Source organism: Procambarus clarkii, chromosome 53, assembly GCF_040958095.1.
Source record: "Procambarus clarkii isolate CNS0578487 chromosome 53, FALCON_Pclarkii_2.0, whole genome shotgun sequence".
NCBI classification, from domain to species: Eukaryota; Metazoa; Arthropoda; class Malacostraca; order Decapoda; family Cambaridae; genus Procambarus; species Procambarus clarkii.
Genome location: NC_091202.1, coordinates 27,104,421 through 27,123,916, shown reverse-complemented (window position 1 = coordinate 27,123,916; position 19,496 = coordinate 27,104,421). Strand labels below are relative to the sequence as shown.

Below are 19,496 nucleotides of genomic sequence, written 5' to 3'. Positions count from 1 at the left end.
CAGTAAAGACACTTAAGGGCACTAAACAGGCATTACCCAAGACATGAGAGCAACAAAGTAACACCCAAGGCCACCCAGTAAGGTAAGACAGCCTCACTTACAATATATTACACTCCGTATGCTGCATTATAAAGCTTTACGTCTCATTATATCTTTACATATCATTATATCTTATCTAGTTAAGGAACAGGTATAACTGGCAAAAAACTGCATATGCATATATATATATATATATATATATATATATATATATATATATATATATATATATATATATATATATATATATATATATATATATGTATATATATATATATATATATATATATATACATATATATATATATATATATATATATATATATATATACATATATATATATATATATATATATATATATATATATATATATATATATATATATATATATATATATATATATATGTTTCATTGAATATGACCGCATATTCTGTATTTATTATTTTCTGGTTTAGGGCTTCTATCCCTCTAACTATTTTCTTAGCATCAGGGCTTAATTGGAATAGGAGTTCTCCAAAACTCATTTTCGTACTTTTAAGGTGAAGAAAAGAAGTGATTTACTATAGAGTGTATTACACTTATTTGTATAATTTGCACGACGTTTCGAACCTCCATGGTTCATTCTCAAGTGAACAGATCTTACAATACTAGTTGATTTTATACCCGCATTAGGTCAGGTGATAATATAATGAAGGTGAAAAACATGGGGGGATACATAAGGGATAAACATAGGGACTGCAGAAGGCTTATTGGCCCATACGACGCATCTCCTATCTAAACACAAAGATTAATCCAGTGTAATTGGCCTGTTATGTTGGACATTGTCTTCTGTGTTGGCATCGATATGTTCTTGTCTTGTCCTTACTCTCATGGTGGGTAGAGTAAATAGTTCCGTGATTTGGGTGTTCATGGTAGGTAGCTCTATTCTTATGTGAATTGCCTCAAGAATTTGTAATCTTCTTGAATCTTGGGTTTTGTCTATTATGCAAGTATTCTTGTTCAACATTTCTCTTGTTAGAGTAATGTCATGGGCTTGTCTCATGTGATTCCTAGGGGCACCAGATTGAAGATGGCATAACTTCATGGCATATATATATAACTTGTCATTTCTTAAGTATCAAAGTATAAATTAATAAATTATACAGCAAGATAAAATCTATGGAGTATTCGAGCCACTTTTGACTACCTCTCCCACACAGTGGGTAAGGTGTCTAAGAGGACCTCACGTAAGTGGGGGGAGATTCTCCTTTATAAAGTTGCAATGGATGTGTGGATTGGCGGATCCACTTATAGTTATGTTTTCTAGGGACAGGTTATCTCTTCAGAGGTCACAGTGTTGAAAGTCCATGAGGGATAATCCACACCATTCAGTTCACAGTGGTGCAATTAAATCTGATACAGAGGAAAGCCTTCTATTAGAGAGGTTTAGCTCGGGTTGTGGTGGTGAAAGGTAGGGAAGGGTGGTCATTTTAGCCGCCATTGAGAAAGGTTTTTTGAGTGAATTATAAATTATTTGAACCAAAGGTATATTTGAAAAGAAATTAAAGTAACTTCGTATTGACTTGATGTGACTCCAAAACGGAGGAACAAGTTGTCACTATCATGTGACAGGTGTGTGTTGGGGTATGTGTTTCAGCTCCGTTATTGTGACACACACCCGGTTATTGTGATACACTCTGCACAGGTGTATTTGAGATGGCGATTTTGTGGACTAAGTCATAAGTGTAAGGGAAGAGTTTTAAAGATATTACTAGCTGTAACGAGCACAGATAACACCATAGTGAAGACCAGTCACCATAACATTGGTCTACACTGGTGTAGGCTGGTCCACACCACTGACACGTGGTGGATCACTTATGTGTAACTAAGTCTGGTGGAGCGGCCACCACAACAGTGTGGTGAGGGTGTGGCATAGTGAGGAATGATGGTGAGGGTGTGGCATGGTGAGGAATGATAGTGAGGGTGTTAGTGGTGAAGCATAACTAAAAGCTATGATTGTAGTTATTGTTAGTAAACGTAGCTAGCAGGTGGAGGTGTAGTGATACTCTGAGTGTTTTAATTAGCGGGGTGTAGCGATGTGGTGTAACTGAAAGTGATACAGCGGGGTGTAGACAGATGGTGTAAATGGATTTCTTGATTTATCATTTCAATTGAGTAGGTTGTGCAGCATGGAACTGTGAGTGTATGTGGGTGTAGGCGGTGATACTATACTGTGGGTGTAGACAGTATAGCAGTGCTACAAGTTAGGTAAAGTGTGAATATGATGAACAATATTGTGAAGCGGTGTATGTGAACAACGGGATAGTGTGTGTGTGTGTGTGTGTGTGTGTGTGTGTGTGTGTGTGTGTGTGTGTGTGTGTGTGTGTGTGTGTGTGTGTGTCCTAGTAGAATTGTGTAGTGAGACGATCTGGGTGTTGTAAAGAGAGGCGGGTGTAGCGAGGGCGTGGGCGGGTGTAGCGAGGGCGGGGGCGGGAAGGGAGGGAAGGGAACTATCAGGGGGAAAGCGCCAAGCCACTATGACTATATAGCGGGTGTAGCGAGGGTGGGGACGGGTGTAGCGAGGGTAGGGGCGGGTGTAGGGTGGGTGGGGACGGGTGTAGCGAGGGCGGGGGCGGGTGTAGCGAGGGCGGGGGCGGGTGTAGCGAGAGCGGGGGCTAGTGTAGCGAGGGTGGGGGCGGGTGTAGCGAGGGTGGGGGTGGGTGTAGCGAGGGTGGGGGGCGGGTGTAGCGAGGGTGGGGCGGGTGTAGCGAGGGCGGGGGCGGGTGTAGCGGGGGCGGGTGTAGCGAGGGCGGGGGCGGGTGTAGCGGGGGCGGGTGTAGCGAGGGCGGGGGCTAGTGTAGCGAGGGTGGGGGCGGGTGTAGCGAGGATGGGGGCGGGTGTAGCGAGGGTGGGGGCTAGTGTAGCGAGGGTGGGGGCTAGTGTAGCGAGGGTGGGGGCTAGTGTAGCGAGGGTGGGGGCTAGTGTAGCGAGGGTGGGGGCTAGTGTAGCGAGGGTGGGGGCTAGTGTAGCGAGGGTGGGGGCTAGTGTAGCGAGGGTGGGGGCTAGTGTAGCGAGGGTGGGGGCGGGTGTAGCGAGGGCGGGGGCTAGTGTAGCGAGGGCTGGGGCTAGTGTTGCGAGGGCGGGGGCTAGTGTAGCGAGGGCGGGGGCTAGTGTAGCGAGGGCGGGGGCTAGTGTAGCGAGGGCGGGGGCTAGTGTAGCGAGGGCGGGGGCTAGTGTAGCGAGGGCGGGGGCGGGTGTAGCAAGGCGGGGGCTAGTGTAGCGAGGGTGGGGGCGGGTGTAGCGAGGGTGGGGGCGGGTGTAGCGAGGGCGGGGGTTAGTGTAGCGAGGTGGGGGCTAGTGTAGCGAGGGCGGGGGCTAGTGTAGCGAGGGCGGGGGCTAGTGTAGCAAGGCGGGGGCTAGTGTAGCGAGGGCGGGGGCGGGTGTAGCGAGGGCGGGGGCTAGTGTAGCGAGGGCGGGGGCTGGTGTAGCGAGGGCGGGGGCTGGTGTAGCGAGGGCGGGGGCTAGTGTAGTAAGGCGTTGGCGGGTGTAGCGAGGGCGGGGGCTAGTGTAGCGAGGGCGGGGGCTAGTGTAGCGAGGGCGGGGGCTAGTGTAGCGAGGTAGGGGCGGGTGTAGCGAGGGCGGGGGCTGGTGTAGCGAGGGCGGGGGCTAGTGTAGCGAGGGTGGGAGCGGGTGTAGCGAGGGTGGGGGCTAGTGTAGCGAGGGCGGGGGCGGGTGTAGCGAGGGCGGGGGCGGGTGTAGCGAGGGCGGGGGCGGGTGTAGGACTGGAGGCAAGGTAGTGATGAGACTCTGCATCACCATCATTGCCGCCCATCGACCGTCCCCGGAGCTCCTCCTCCCCCCGCGCCATCACAGCCCTTACCAACATTCCTCCACCGACCCTCCAACACCTCTCCCCTAACTGGCAGTAAGGGCGACAGTCCCTCAGCCTGCCTGAGGCTCCTACGACCATAAGGTGTTTCAGATTTGCAATCATCTGTTCTCATTTCATTGTTTATTCAACACCTCGGCATGACAACCAATCAGGAATGTGGAGCGGCAGGGGGTGGCCGGAAGAGTCGGTGATTGGTGGAGCTGCTGGTGTGGCCACGCCCCTCTCCCACGGTGGCCAATCACCATCTTTGTTTTCCAAAGGGATTCTTGGAGGTATTTAAGGTTCTCCATTGTATTCTCCTTGAAGGATACACAGGAATACCATCCTCTCAAGCTCACAACACGTTTTGAGTTTGTGATAACATTAGCGATATCGAAAATCACTTTGGAGAAGGTAAGAAACAAATCTCATTTTCCATCTTCTTACTGATATTTTTACATATATTTCAAACAGATTGATGTGCCTCATATTTAATACATTAGCTACAATCTCCACCTGCATATCAGATACATTTTCACTGTATTAGATTATTATATATTGTTGGACTGTGATTTATGTTACTCGTTACGAAAAAAATGTATATTTAAGTGATGCATTGTAAGCGACATGCAATAGTGTATACAGGTGAATGATGGCTGAGTATTATCTGTATAAGGGAGCATAAAGTGTATTGATGATGTGGTGCTCAACGCGAGCATTATACATGGTGAACTATCGGTGGCCAGGTGAACACCGGTGAACACCACCCTAGTAGTGACACCTGGCTGAGGTGAACACCGGTGAACACTACCGTAGTGGTGACACCTGGCTGAGGTGAACATCAGTGAACACCACCTTAGTGGTGACACCTAGCTGAGGTGAACATCAGTGAACACCACCTTAGTGGTGACACCTAGCTGAGGTGAACATCAGTGAACACCACCCTAGTGGTGACACCTGGCTGAGGTGAACACCGGTGAACACCACCTTAGTGGTGACACCTGGCTGAGGTGAACACCACCCTAGTAGTGACACCTGGCTGAGGTGAACACCGGTGAACACCTATGTGGTTCTCCCATCAACCTGTTCAGACAGTACCTATTGTAATGATCATCAATAGTCACAAATTCGTACATACTTAGCTTTTAGATTGTAGTATACTGACTAGTAAGGAATTCTTTTAAAATAAATGAAGCTAAATCACCAAATTAAATAATCCCAGGAAGACCACATTAAGATATCGCGTATTAGGCCTACGGAGGGTAGGATAGGCTAGTTTAATTTGTCAAAGTAACAAAACTAAAAAAAATAGTTTTCCGGTTTTTCTAACGCAATAGTTCAGATTTCCACGTTTTAATTGCGTTGTACGTCGGTATATATACTATGGTCCTCAGCGTTACTATAAGTACTACCAAAACAAGATGATAGGCTAGGTGCTCATTATATACGATAGAGCAGCAGTGTTATACTTGTTAGTGTGTAGTACACTTGTACCTGATTGTGTGCAGTACTCATGTATGTGTCAGTGTGCAGTGTACCAGATAAATACACCCAGAGGGTATAACCTGCTTATATAAAATACAGAGATGTTATCTTTAGTTTTGAAATTTGTCCAGGACTAAGATAAATCAAGACTGATCAGTAACCATCTAATGATCTCAATAACCCGTAGTGTTGTGGTCTTAATAACCCGTCATGTTGTGGTCTTAATAACCCGCCATGTTGTGGTCTTAATAACCCGCCATGTTGTGGTCTTAATAACCCGCAATGTTATGGTCTCATTAATCCGCTATATTGTAGTATTAATAACCAATGGTGTGATCTTAATAACCCGTAATGTTATGGTCTTAATAACCCGGAAGGGGGGGGGGGGGCAAATTAATACATCCACCCGGCAAAGTTAAATTGAATTTGACACTTTGTTAAGTATTATTACTCGAATATTATTATGGTTGATAATTCTCCCTTTCATGGTGTGAGAGGCTTCAGACCGCAGACAACTGGAGAAAAAATATATATAAATAATATCCATACATGCACACAATTGACCGTGACGAAGACCTGTTTTGCCAGCAGCTCTGATTAAAATATGTCTTCAGTGAATGTGAATAACTTTTATAATAGCCTATAACAAGATACACATATATATATATATATATATATATATATATATATATATATATATATATATATATATATATATATATATATATATATATATACACACACCGAAATATCTACTAGGCTTCCGGGTGTATTTTCACATTTAAGGGCTAGGCTATGGTCAGTGGTAAAGTAGACGATGTTTACTGTTGAAAGTAGACGATGTTTACTATTGAAAGTAAACGATATTTACTGTTGAAAGTAGACGATGTTTACTGTTGACTATTTGTGTTCAGTACACAACTGTGATGGCCTTAATAACCTTCCGAAAGGTGATAACCCTTAACCCCAAAACCAGACAAAATTCAATATACCAAAGTGAATTATACATCGATATGCATACCCTCTTTTAACCAATGTATATACATTAATATTAATTCAGTCCTGGACTGTGTTTATGACTAAAGAAGACTTGCTGACTGCTCAACAAACTATTGTGTTGACCTTACAAATCCTTTCAGAAGTTGATAGGCCAAAAGCCTATCCAGAAATAAGTTTATAAAAAGGATCACATTGAACGGTTCCATGGTATAACGAGCTACTGTTTATTATGACTAGCGAGCTGTTGTGTCATGCCCCAAGTTACAAGAGATGCTACACACAAGTGTACCCGGCCTGGTGTCACAGCTAGTAGTTGACGGTACCTACGGGCTCACCATAGCCCGTGCTACTTGAAACTGTTTGTTCCAAGTAGCGAATCTTTAACAACAACAGCGGTACAGCTTCCCAGGTGTACGCTGGAGGGAATTATCAGGTGAAGCACGGGAATGTCGGATAAAAATAAGAATTTGTTATCTATTTGTATGTTAAACGGCACCTTATGGATATGAGGGCAATGAGCTGGGATATGAGGACAAGGCGCTGGGATATGAGGACAAGGCGCTGGGATATGAGGACAAGGCGCTGGGATATGGGGATGTTGTCCCAATCATGTGGTTTGTACTCATTATATTAACAAGAGAATATTGGTACAAATTTTTTTTTTTTAAAGCACGGTGAATCCTGTTAAAGTTAGATTCCTGTTACATAAGTTGTGTGATTTTGATACATGCCAGTTATTTCATAGATACATGTTTATACAGTTATAGATACAGGCTTATAAAGAGTTATATATACAGACTTATAGAGAGTTATAGATACAGGCATCATTTCAAACTGAGACATGTCTCTGTTTCATTATACAGTATATAATGAACAACATTCAGTTCTTCACATATGGTTATAATGATCGGTATGACATTATTAACATTACCTTTTCTTGTATAAATCGATAACAAATTTAATCTGTTTTAAAAACTGTTATAAATGCTCAACCATTTTATAAATTACAGTCAATTTATTTTTAAATGGAAATACTTGTAGATTTATGAAGAAAACATTGTTAAATTCAACATAATTTGATGTTATTGAAGGATAAGTTGTTAATGACCCGTGGTGAGGGTGTAGGGGTCTTGGAGAACAGTTAACTCTGTTCTCGACCTACTATCGGGGCTCCTGGGTTTGATTCCCGGCCGGGATGGAAATGGCTGATTTCGTTTCCTTTCACCTAATGAATCTGTTCACCTAGTAGTAAATAGGTACTTGGGAGTACCGAGTCAGCTGTTGTGAGAGTCAGTCAGTAGTTCCAGCTTGGGGAGACCTCGATACAAGCCTAAGAGTACATATACATTCACAGGCTTCATGTCCCTGTCCAAACGAATTATTATCAGTTCTTGACATAAATTAGCGCTATACGTTTGGTGGTGTTGGGCTTGAAGTCACAACAACCTCTGGAGGGTTATTTAGACCATACAAGTACTAACTGACCAACCAACAAGAATACTTTAGTCTAGGTCATTATCCGCGACTATAGTGATCTCTCAGTGTATGGCATACACTGAGAGATTATACACTGGTACCGAGTGTATACCGAGCAGGTATACCTGGTACCGAGAGGCGGTATAGACCTCTTAGTGTATATATCCCCCAGGATTAGTACTGCAGTTCAGGGTTGCACAGATAGAGAGTACACTTGAGAGAGAGTGGGAAGAGACTTAAACATGTAAGATGTTTAAGGATCTCAGTGAGGGTGCTGAGGGCTGTGGCTGGAGTTTGTTATTGTTCCAATAATTTATTTTTATGTTGAATAATGAAAGGCCGAAGGTAATGTTTGGTTGTGTATCCCTCGGCACATATACTATAGGTGAGGTGTAGGTAGACGAGTGAATAATAAAGTGTTAGCAAGGCAGAGCGAGGCCGATACAGCGCCGCTCCTGTGCCAGGTAAGTCCACGGCGGGCTCACCATAGCCCGTGCTACTTGGAACTTGTTCAGAGTAGCTGAATCTATACCAACAGGCAGAGTGAGGTGCGTAGTGTAAGATTTGAGAGAGAATGCCTACCGTGATGACCAAAACCACCATAGGAAGATGAAAGAACGACGACGTTTCGGTCCGGCCTAGACGGACCGAAACATCATCGTTTCTCAATCGTTTGGTGTGTGGTTTGGTCATTATATCTTCAGTCACGTTATTGTGACTCATTGTCTGCAATGTCTACGGTTTTTATCTTGATGAATGAACTGTTGTGGTGTTGTCTAGATGAATATTTGCTTGAGTGTGTTGATCGCTGCCCTCATTAGAAGACAGATGTGAGGTATCACTTGGATCAAAGTTGGACAGATGAAGTGAGCGCCTATCAGCACTAGCTGTCCTCTCACCTTATGTTAACGTGCTGCAACATTATGTATAATGAGGAGAGCGTAGTGTGTGATCAGAACAGACTGCGTATGTTGGGGGTTTGGGGTGATAAAGTGTTCTTCATTTCACAAGACGATTTTAAGTAGTTTTACAACTGACGTGAGGCTATTCCCGGCACACGTATTGTGTGTTAGTCGGTAGACTGGTGTTATAAGATAATTATTCCCTCATTGAAAAAGGTTCAGCAAATAAACTGCTAAATAAAGGTATATGTAGGTGATTATTTTAGCAGTTAGACTGCTGGCTTAAGATGATTCCCTACACAATCCATTTACACAATCGACTTGAGAATGGTCCAGGACGGACCGAAACGTCGTCGTCCCTTCACCTTCTAGTGTGTGGTCTGGTCAACATATTTCAGCCACGTTATTGTGACTCCTCGCCTGTAAGATAATTCCTTCTTTACAAGGTGTGGCAGTAAGTGGACTGCTGACTACTCCGAGCAACACATGAATGATAAGTTTTCATGTGACTACATAAGGGGAAAGCACCAAGGTATTACGACTATATAGCTGTGACTCCATAATTAATTACATAAATTGTAAGTCTCTCAACATATTTTAAGTTTTACTTATCAGTCGGTACTTAATATAAAGTATGCACACAACTAATTTTAGTAATAAAGAATATTTGTTATATATTTTGCCTCTGTAGTTTAGGACACAAGTTAATGGTGCGTGGTGAGCATTGCGATGGACCGTTGCAAGGAGACGTCAATGTTGCGTCAGCAAAGTCGTTCTTCGGGGGGGTCGTGCCCCCAGGAAGCGTCCACGATGCCCGTCACGCCGCCCCACACGCCCTCCGCCTCCCCGGCAGAGCCCGCTATGCACACTACACCAAAACGTCACTGTTACAGCTTGGGAAGCAAGACGCCGTCAAGGGGAGCTTCACAGGCGACTGAAGATGAGAATGAGGAGGAGCGGCCAGCATCCTCCGAGTGCCCCGCCCAACATATCCTCCAGCAATCACACCCACATACCCATAATTCACTCCGTTTCGAGAGGCATTCAGTCACTCACAGGCTACAGGTGTCGAACCCAATGTTTCCGACGACGATTCAACGTTCAGACGAGAGTAGAGACTGTCCAAACCCACCTGTCGCTGCCACGACACACATCAGTAACCGACAATCTCCAACGACACACAGCAGTCACCGACAGTCTCCAACGACACACAGCAGTCACCGACAATCACCAACGACACACACCAGTCACCGACAATCACCAACGACACACACCAGTCACCGACAGTCTCCAACGACACACATCAGTCACCGACAATCACCAGCGATGCACAGCAGTCACCGACAGTCTCCAACGACACACAGCAGTCACCGACAATCACCAACGACACACACCAGTCACCGACAGTCTCCAACGACACACAACAGTCACCGACAATCACCAACGACACACACCAGTCACCGACAGTCTCCAACGACACACATCAGTCACCGACAATCACCAGCGATGCACAGCAGTCACCGACAGTCTCCAACGACACACAGCAGTCACCGACAATCACCAACGACACACAGCAGTCACCGACTATCACCAGCGATGCACAGCAGTCACCGACAATCACCAACGACACACACCAGTCACCGACAATCACCTACATCTCCCTCGGAAGAGCGCCCTGCCTGCCTTCCGGAAGCATCGCCAGGCCGAGTACCGACGAGCGCTCTCAACCAAATGGAGAGTAGTGACCTTCCCTTAGCCGAAGAGTTGAGCCCGCTAACACCTCTTGATGCCAAGTATATAAGCGGGGACTTGCACCACATGACCACACCCTCAGGGCCCACCACGGACCTGCCCCAAGACTCGGGCATACGCAGGTAAGCTCTCATATATACAAATAAACAAAACATAACACAGGGGTAAACTCAGCCTCTTGCAGGTTTATGTAAACAAATCACTCAGCAATATGAACGGGGGAAGATATTTAACACTAAGGGATGGGAAGGGTATCAAAAAGCTGTCATCTTTATTTCATAATATTGCAAATGTAAAACTGCCCATTCTACAGTGAATAACATTGGAGAGGGTAACAAATGAAGCCAGAGTGACCTGTGAAAGTGAGTGACTGTAGCCTTTACCAGTGTGACTGAAGTTTTAACATTGTGACTGTAGCTTGTGAGAGGGAGTGACTGTATTCTGTGAGAGTGTGTGACTGTGCTCTGTGAGTGTTGAAGGGGAGTGACTGTGCTCTGTGAGAGTTGTGAGGGAGTGACTGTATTCTGTAAGTAGTGTGAGGGAGTGACTGTACTCTGTGTGAGTGGTGTGAGGGAGTGACTGTAGTCTGTGTGAGTGGTGTGAGGGAGTGACTGTAGTCTGTGTAAGTGGTGTGAGTGAGTGCCTGTACTCTGTGAGTGGTGTGAGGGAGTGACTGTAGTCTGTGTGAGTGGTGTGAGTGAGTGCCTGTACTCTGTGAGTGGTGTGAGGGAGTGCCTGTAGTCTGTGAGTGGTGTGAGGGAGTGCCTGTACTCTGTGAGTGGTGTGAGGGAGTGCCTGTACTCTGTGTGAGTGGTGTGAGGGAGTGACTGTAGTCTGTGTGAGTGGTGTGAGGGAGTGACTGTAGTCTGTGTGAGTGGTGTGAGGGAGTGACTGTACTCTGTGAGTGGTGTGAGGGAGTGACTGTAGTCTGTGTGAGTGGTGTGAGGGAGTGACTGTAGTCTGTGTAAGTGGTGTGAGTGAGTGCCTGTACTCTGTGAGTGGTGTGAGGGAGTGACTGTAGTCTGTGTGAGTGGTGTGAGTGAGTGCCTGTACTCTGTGAGTGGTGTGAGTGAGTGCCTGTACTCTGTGAGTGGTGTGAGGGAGTGCCTGTACTCTGTGAGTGGTGTGAGGGAGTGACTGTAGTCTGTGTGAGTGGTGTGAGTGAGTGCCTGTACTCTGTGAGTGGTCTGAGAGAGCATGTGCCCGCAGGTACCGGACAGCCTTCACGCGGGAGCAGGTGACGCGGCTGGAGCGAGAGTTCCTAAGAGAGAACTACGTCAGCAGACCCCGGAGGTGTGAGCTGGCTGCTGAGCTCAGCCTGCCGGAGGCTACCATTAAGGTATGGCTCTGTACACACTCATGCGTGGTCTCACACTCTCATCAACACAAACACACACACAAAATGGTCCAACAAATGGCTGTTGAAGTTCAACCCGAGTAAATGCAAAGTAATGAAACTAGGCGGTGGAAACAGGAGGCCAGACACAGGATACAGAATAGGAGATGAAGTACTTAATGAAACGGACAGAGAGAAAGATCTAGGAGTTGATATCACACCAAACCTGTCTCCTGAAGCCCACATAAACTGTCCACCCTTAAACTAGGTGTAGGACAGTTTAATATTGTTTATATACAAGAGTTCCTATATTCTTGTAAAGCCACTAGCACGCATAGCGTTTCGGGCAGGTCCTTAATCCTATTTTTTTCCCGGAATACGACCCGCCAAATTGTTTAACATCCAAGTACCGATACAATGCTTGGTAAACAGAGGCTACAGTTAAGGATTGGCACCTAGTCAATCCTCCTCGGCCAGGATACGAACCGAGGCCAAAGCGCTCGCGAAGCGCCGGACGACTGCTTTACCTCTACGCCGCGGGAACTGCAAATTCGTAATGAAATCCTTGAAGAATCAGACAGAGACCTGGGGATGATAACGTGACGAATATGTCTTATCATATGTCATGAAATGAAACTCTGTCGAGCTCAATTCCATTTACCTCACTAGAGTTTCCAGATGCTGGAAGAAGACAATTATTTTACATCCGGTGCCTTTTGCTAATGGTTTTACCCTTTAATCTGATTAAATATTTATATTGTATTACAATTTATCGTGTACATTGAGGGGAACTAAGGGGACCACCCTTGTCTGGGGGCCCACAGTGGGCGCACGTGCGCCTGGGTGTCCGCCTGTGGGCGCACCTGAATGTAACCAAAGACCAGTGCGCGTGCCGGTGATGACCAACTTCCGTAGATATTCGCAAGTTACCCCTGCACCATCGGCGACTTTTTTGTTTTCTTTGAACCAATGTGTTTAAAAACGAAAACTATTCTGGATCATAAAGTTGAGCTATGTCTATTTTAAATATAGTACAAACTGAAAGCTATTAATACAGACCACTTCTTTAAAAAGGTCCTATGTAACACACACAAGGGGGCAATAAACTACAATATAGAAAAAAAGAGTGGCTACAGTCTTTTTCAACCATAGGGTAATGCACCCATGGAATCGCCTACCCGCCGAAGCCGTAAATACCGAATTAAAAAAATCCAATTTAAATTTGTATTCAAAAGAATGTGTGTTCAAAGAACATAAGAGTAATGTACGTTGTAGGGACAGCAGTTACACGTACCATTGAAGCCATTATTACGCAAAGCGTTTCAGTCAGAACTTAAAAAATAGTATTTAATTACCGTAATGTCACAAACACCCTTCATCCTTCTTATATACAATTTGCCTTTCGATAAACTAGCACTTTGTAGCAGCTTGGTTAACACTGTTCCAATATTGATGATTTTTATTCAAATTCCTGTTCCTGAATTTACCTGAGGGGCCAATCTCTCTAGTGACCTTGAGGAGGACAGGAAGCCAGTGGCTTGTCAAAGCTTCTCCCATTTGTTCTGATGATTTTAAGCAGCTGGATTTTGAATTGCAGCAATGTTTTGACATTTACGCCTTCAGCGGGTAGGTGGTTTCTTTTGGGTTTATAACACTGTGGGTGAAAGAGCATCTTCTGTTTTCTGTCCTATGTTGTGGCTTATTGAACTTGAAACTGCTGCTCCTTGTTTGTGTTACATCTGACCTTTTGAAGAAGTTATCTTGATCAATATCCTTCAAATTCGTCGTCTTATCCTCTCCAGTACTCTGGTGAAACTGGCCGTGCTCGGCCTTATGGATTTTAAGAGCAAAAAATAAATCTGGCGATACACAAACTTCTTCTGCTAATATTGACATTTAATATTTTTGAAAACAAAGAACATTTTAATTATATTCATATATCTCTAAAATTAACAATAATTTATATATATTTGGCCAATATGGCAAACCTTAATATGTTAATTAGAACAATATTGGTTACTGTGGCATTATATCGTGCTTGAGAAATTAATACAATTTTATTTTTCCATCACTATTAGTATTATTCTTGAGTTAATCGAATTTACACTACATTTTACATGGATTTTCTTGTTAAATTAGAATAGTATCACTGTTGTAAATGTCAAGTCTTGAGATAGATATTAAAATTTAATTAATATGAAATTTTATATATCCAAGGTAGGATTTACAATTTTATTAATATTAGATTTTCGCTTTCCATACATTAGATATTCATTGCCAGAAAGAAATTAATAACATTGTTATTGATATTATTTTTTATAATCAAATTCTGCATATAAAAAGTTTATTGCTAACTACTTTAGCATTTACTTTAGATTTAGCAATCTAAGGGTTAAGGACGTTGAGACTAACAATCTGATACTAGTGTCTTTCTTGCTTTTGTATCGAGAAGACGCCCTTGTTGACATTTGTGATGTGACAGGTATTATTATATTTAATTCATACTATCATGTTTCATCATTATAACAAATAGCATGTTATTATAATGCTATTTGTTAATGCTTATAATGTTATAATGCTTATGGGTGGAGTCAACTGTGATGGAACAGCTTCCTAAGTATATCAAAATTTCAGGTCTGGTTCCAGAACCGTCGCATGAAGGATAAGCGGCAGCGTCTGGCCCTAGCTTGGCCCTATTGGGACACGGCCCTGGCGGCCACACTGCTCCATGCTGCTCCCCCTCTCCTGCCCCCCCTGACGCCACACCCCCACCTGCCGCCACACCTCACCACCTCCCCCCACCACAGTGTCTCATCCTTCATGCCCTCACACTTGGGTCTGAGCTCCTTCTTGACAGCTCCGGGGTTCTCAGGCGGGCACGCCCACCCTCCTCCACTACCAGTAAGACCATACCCAACCCTGTTGCTGCACTCCATACCCCCTGCTGCCCAACCGCTACTGGCCAGCCACGACCCCCGCTCCACCCTCCCCACCAGTGCGGCATCAGTGTCCCGCCCCTGCCTCGCTTCCCTGCCTCGCTACCCAGTCTGTCTATGGGAGGGAGGCCGAGACCACACTGATATGGTGCCAAAGAGTGTAGCGGGAGTTGCTGTCGAGGCAGTGGGCACTACGAGAGGCAACAGTGCCACCACCAGTGCCACCCACCGGCCACACTCGCCTCAACTCTGCCAGTAGTCAGCAACTGGCGGTGAAACGAGGCTGTTAGCCTCAGCAGCATCTCACCTTAGTCTGTACCGACTCGCTGGAACATGGGCCGGAGGACACCCGTCTTAAGATAAAGTTATCATAATTAAAGTTATGGTGGATGCTTAAGGTGGTTTTGTTTACGTGTGTGGATGCTTCAGGTGGATCTGTTTACGTGTGTGGATGCTTCAGGTGGATCTGTTTACGTGTGTGGATGCTTCAGGTGGTTTTGTTTACGTGTGTGGATGCTTCAGGTGAATCTGTTTACGTGTGTGGATGCTTCAGGTGGTTTTGTTTACGTGTGTGGATGCTTCAGGTGGTTTTGTTTACGTGTGGTGGATGCTTCAGATGGATCTGTTTACGTGTGGTATATGCTTCAGATGGATCTGTTTACGTGTGGTGGATGCTTCAGATGGATCTGTTTACGTGTGGTGGATGCTTCAGGTGGATCTGTTTACGTGTGGTGGATGCCTCAGATGACATCTTTGAGCTGGCATTATTTAGGCATTACCATACCTGCAACTTCTCTAACAATACACTCAGCTAAACGTGGATAAATCATGGATAAAACACTCAACTAACCATTGGCAACACATTCAACTAATCACGGACATCACACTCAACAAATCATGGACAATAAAGTAACCTGCAACATTTACATTATTTACTAAGATCAGATTTATTAAACAGATTTACGATTTTTATAGTTACCATATATTGTATGAAGGTGTATTACATGCAGGGGTGTTGTATGCAGGTGTATTACATGCAGGGGTGTTGTATGAAGGTGTATTACATGCAGGGGTGTTGTATGCAGGTGTATTACATGCAGGGGTGTTGTATGCAGGTGTATTACATGCAGGGGTGTTGTATGCAGGTGTATTACATGCAGGGGTGTTGTATGCAGGGGTATTGTATACAGATCTATTGTATATAAGTATATTTATGTTGGATAATTTGTAGCTCTACTTTCATCTTAGCTTAAAATTATGAGAGAATACTAATGGGAAAATTTGGTTTTTATATTGTTTAATAATTTATAACAATTAAAGAAAACAAATATCCAGTGTTGCAACATATAAATAAATAGTATATATGTGTATATATATATATATATATATATATATATATATATTTATGTGTGTGTGTGTGTGTGTGTGTGTGTGTGTGTGTGTGTGTGTGTGTGTGCGTGTGTGTGTGTGTGTGTGTGTGTGTGTGTGTGTGTGTGTGTGTGTGTGTGTGTGCGTGCGTGCGTGCTTGGCATAACATTTTCAGTATGATAATGACGAAATGTTCAAAGACATAAGTGAGATAAAATTAGCAAAATAACGATTAACACACAAAAGAACTCGGATCAATGACTAAAATTATGATTGAGAGATGACTAGTAATTTCACCATTCCGTAATTGTTTGTGGACGACAAAAAATAATCCTTTATATTTTAAAATTGTCTTTAGTTTAAAACAACATTTATATTCAAGCTCCTTTGCGTCAATTTATTTTGTCTGAGTTTCGACGTGGATATAGAGAGCGCTTTGAAAGGTTTCTTTGAAAGGTTTAGTCGTCTTAAGAACTCGAATGTAAGATGTTGTGTAGAGTTGAAGTAATTAATTGACTCGTGGTTGATCGCTGTTATGTTTTTGTAAAGTTAAGACAGATTTGGGTTGTTAATCCGCAAGTGCAGAACCCGTGAGATATATATTTGAATATATAGTAGCAATTGAATTAGGTAATAGTATCAATGGTTAAGTCAATAGTATCACTAGCTGAGTCCATAGTGTCATTAGTTGAGTCAATAGTATCACTAGCTGAGTCCATAGTGTCATTAGTTAAGTCAATAGTATCACTAGCTGAGTCCATAGTGTCATTAGTTGAGTCAATAGTATCACTAGTTGAGCAAATAGTTTCAATAGCTAAGCCAAAAGTACGAATAGTTGATTAATAGTATTAATAGACGAGCTAATATCGATAGATTACTAAGGAAAAGTATTGTATAATAAATATAGAGGAATATAATAGCGGATTTCAGACATTAATTCAGCTGTTAATTATACTTTTATATATATATTGAATATACAAATTAAAATATGACTTGTTATGTATAAAGGCAAGGAAAGGTTCATTATATTTGACTCTTGAAGGAGGGTAGAAATAGCCTAAGCTACTCTATCCCTTTGAGATGTATTTATTGCTTATCTCAATAAACATACTTGACTCTTGATCTGAATATTGGTTATCTTGTGTGTAATATTTCCCAATAAAGATGCAACAACCACCATTTCCTCCCATTATCTGGTTATGTGAAGTTTGTGAAGAAGGAGTAGCAATGCAACATTGGTTTTGGGAGCACAGTCTCGACAAAATTATGCCTATGCCGTCTTACAAGATGCTGTGCATGTGTGTAAACTTATTTAACAACTTTTACAGTACCGAACTTCATATCTTGGACCCCGCCTTTCAAACTGTGGTTGGATGTTGACCCCAATAAAATCTTTCCCTCCAAATTGATTGCATTTATTTACCACATTATCACCTGCTTCCAATAATGTTCTCTCGCGTAGTTCCTATTTTGCTTGACGATTATCTGTCTACTATATCGATGCTGTTAGGTATTTTGCATGTCTAGATCATGTCTCAAAACTTCTGTTCGAGTTGTTCATGGGACGGATGTATACCAAGGATGCATTTCATCTTTGAACTGTTCAGGCTTTGGAACCGGAGATGAAACCCTTGTGGCCACTCTAGTACGAAATAAGGACACATTTGCTGGGGACAGGAAGCCTGTTAGGCACAATCGACTTGAGAATGGTCCAGGACGGACCGAAGCGTCGTCGTCCCTTCACCTTCTAGTGTGTGGTCTGGTCAACAAACCTGTTAGGTTTATCAATTACCCTTTAGGACAAAGACTGACCTTCCCCAGAACACACCCCACAACAGTTGCCTAGCTCCCCAAGCCACCTATTTACTGCTAGATGACCAGAAGCCTCAGGCATATCGACTCGTACTCACACGTCTGGCTTTGTCAGAGGCTCGAACTCTGATCTAATCGGTTGCGAGTCGATTGCGTTAACCACTGTGTCGGAGGTCACTCTATATATAAAATGTAACTTGAGTGACACGGCCGACGTCGTATTCATCAAGATGAGCGAGGAGGCGGCCAGTGACCTTGATAGTCTCCAGCAGCACCTTCAAGCATTACTGATGACGGCCAGGGAGACGAGCAAGGTCCGCCACCGCTAATTGCCCTCTTGACGACATGTATTATTCCTGAGAGCCTCCGGGAGGCCATGTGACAGTCTGTGTTTAAAAATAAAACAATAACACATTCCGCATATACACTCATGCACTCCCAATGCACTTCCACACTAGTTGACGCACTTGTTAATGTACCGACCAGCAGACGACAGCAATCCTCACCCCAGGGATCCGCTTTATTGCCTATTTAAGTTATTCCTGTTATCACTAAAGTTCTTTCTGTTAAAGTATATGTTATGAGAGATAATAATTGTTATAACTTGAGGGTATGAGGAGAGACAGGAGATGGGGAGACATTGTGAGTGTGTGAGACAGTGGGGATTGTGTTAGACACTGTGTGAGAGGTAGTGGGGATTGGGTAGACATTGAGTGAGGTAGTGGGTGATTGTATAGACATTGTGAGTGTGTGTGTGAGACATTGTGAGTGTGTGTGAGACATTGTGAGTGTGTGTGAGACATTGTGAGTGTGTGTGAGACATTATGAGTGTGTGTGAGACATTGTGAGTGTGTGTGAGACATTGTGAGTGTGTGTGTGAGACATTGTGAGTGTGTGTGAGACATTGTGAGTGTGTGTGAGACATTATGAGTGTGTGTGAGACATTGTGAGTGTGTGAGACATTGTGAGTGTGTGTGAGACATTGTGAGTGTGTGTGAGACATTGTGAGTGTGTGTGAGACATTGTGAGTGTGTGTGAGACATTATGAGTGTGTGTGAGACATTGTGAGTGTGTGTGAGACATTGTGAGTGTGTGTGTGAGACATTGTGAGTGTGTGTGAGACATTGTGAGTGTGTGTGAGACATTATGAGTGTGTGTGAGACATTGTGAGTGTGTGTGAGACATTGTGAGTGTGTGTGAGACATTGTGAGTGTGTGTGAGACATTGTGAGTGTGTGAGGCAGTGGTGTTTGATCACGAGCAGCACAGATGGGGTAGAGAATGAGGCACAGAGGCAGCAGTCGGTAACAAAGGACTGACTGACAGCTTCACATGTGTATATACGACAGCTGAGGCGGACCTCTGAACACCTGGCTTTCCCAAGGCGCTGTTTTGGGGTGCCAGGCAGACCCTGCTAACCTCAAAACTTAAATGTAGCTGTAACTTGTGCGTATGTTTATGTTATAGACGAATGTATAACTTTTCAAAACTTCCAATGACGCTTAGCGTATTAGTGGCTTTAGGCAATGTACTTTTTCTTA

General features: G+C 43.8%; 2 protein-coding genes across 2 annotated transcripts; one reads left to right on the top strand and one right to left on the bottom strand.

The window, feature by feature from the left end:
* Positions 1 to 2,560: 2,560 nt before the first annotated feature.
* Positions 2,561 to 4,023, bottom strand: LOC138352473 (uncharacterized). The gene is made up of 2 exons (XM_069304970.1): positions 3,904 to 4,023; positions 2,561 to 3,373 (listed from the first exon to the last, which is right to left on the bottom strand). The coding sequence occupies exons 1-2, from the start codon at positions 4,021 to 4,023 to the stop codon at positions 2,561 to 2,563; spliced, it is 933 nt and encodes a 310-aa protein (XP_069161071.1).
* A 42-nt stretch (positions 4,024 to 4,065) lies between these two features.
* On the top strand, positions 4,066 to 10,494 carry LOC138352472 (uncharacterized). The gene is made up of 2 exons (XM_069304969.1): positions 4,066 to 4,183; positions 9,950 to 10,494. Exons 1-2 carry the CDS (start codon positions 4,066 to 4,068, stop codon positions 10,492 to 10,494), a joined length of 663 nt encoding a protein of 220 aa, XP_069161070.1.
* Positions 10,495 to 19,496: the final 9,002 nt, after the last annotated feature.

What these genes read in the sequence shown, in the direction of transcription:
- LOC138352473 (XM_069304970.1), bottom strand. Translation starts at nt 4,023, where the DNA reads ATGAGAACAGATGATTGCAAATCTGAAACACCTTATGGTCGTAGGAGC. An exon ending in TGGAGGGTCGGTGGAGGAAT is followed by an intron (nt 3,374 to 3,903) that starts GTTGGTAAGGGC and finishes TCGCTACACTAG; the next exon opens with CCCCCACCTCGCTACACTAA.
- LOC138352472 (XM_069304969.1), top strand. Translation starts at nt 4,066, where the DNA reads ATGTGGAGCGGCAGGGGGTGGCCGGAAGAGTCGGTGATTGGTGGAGCT. An exon ending in TTCCAAAGGGATTCTTGGAG is followed by an intron (nt 4,184 to 9,949) that starts GTATTTAAGGTT and finishes AGTCACCGACAG; the next exon opens with TCTCCAACGACACACAGCAG.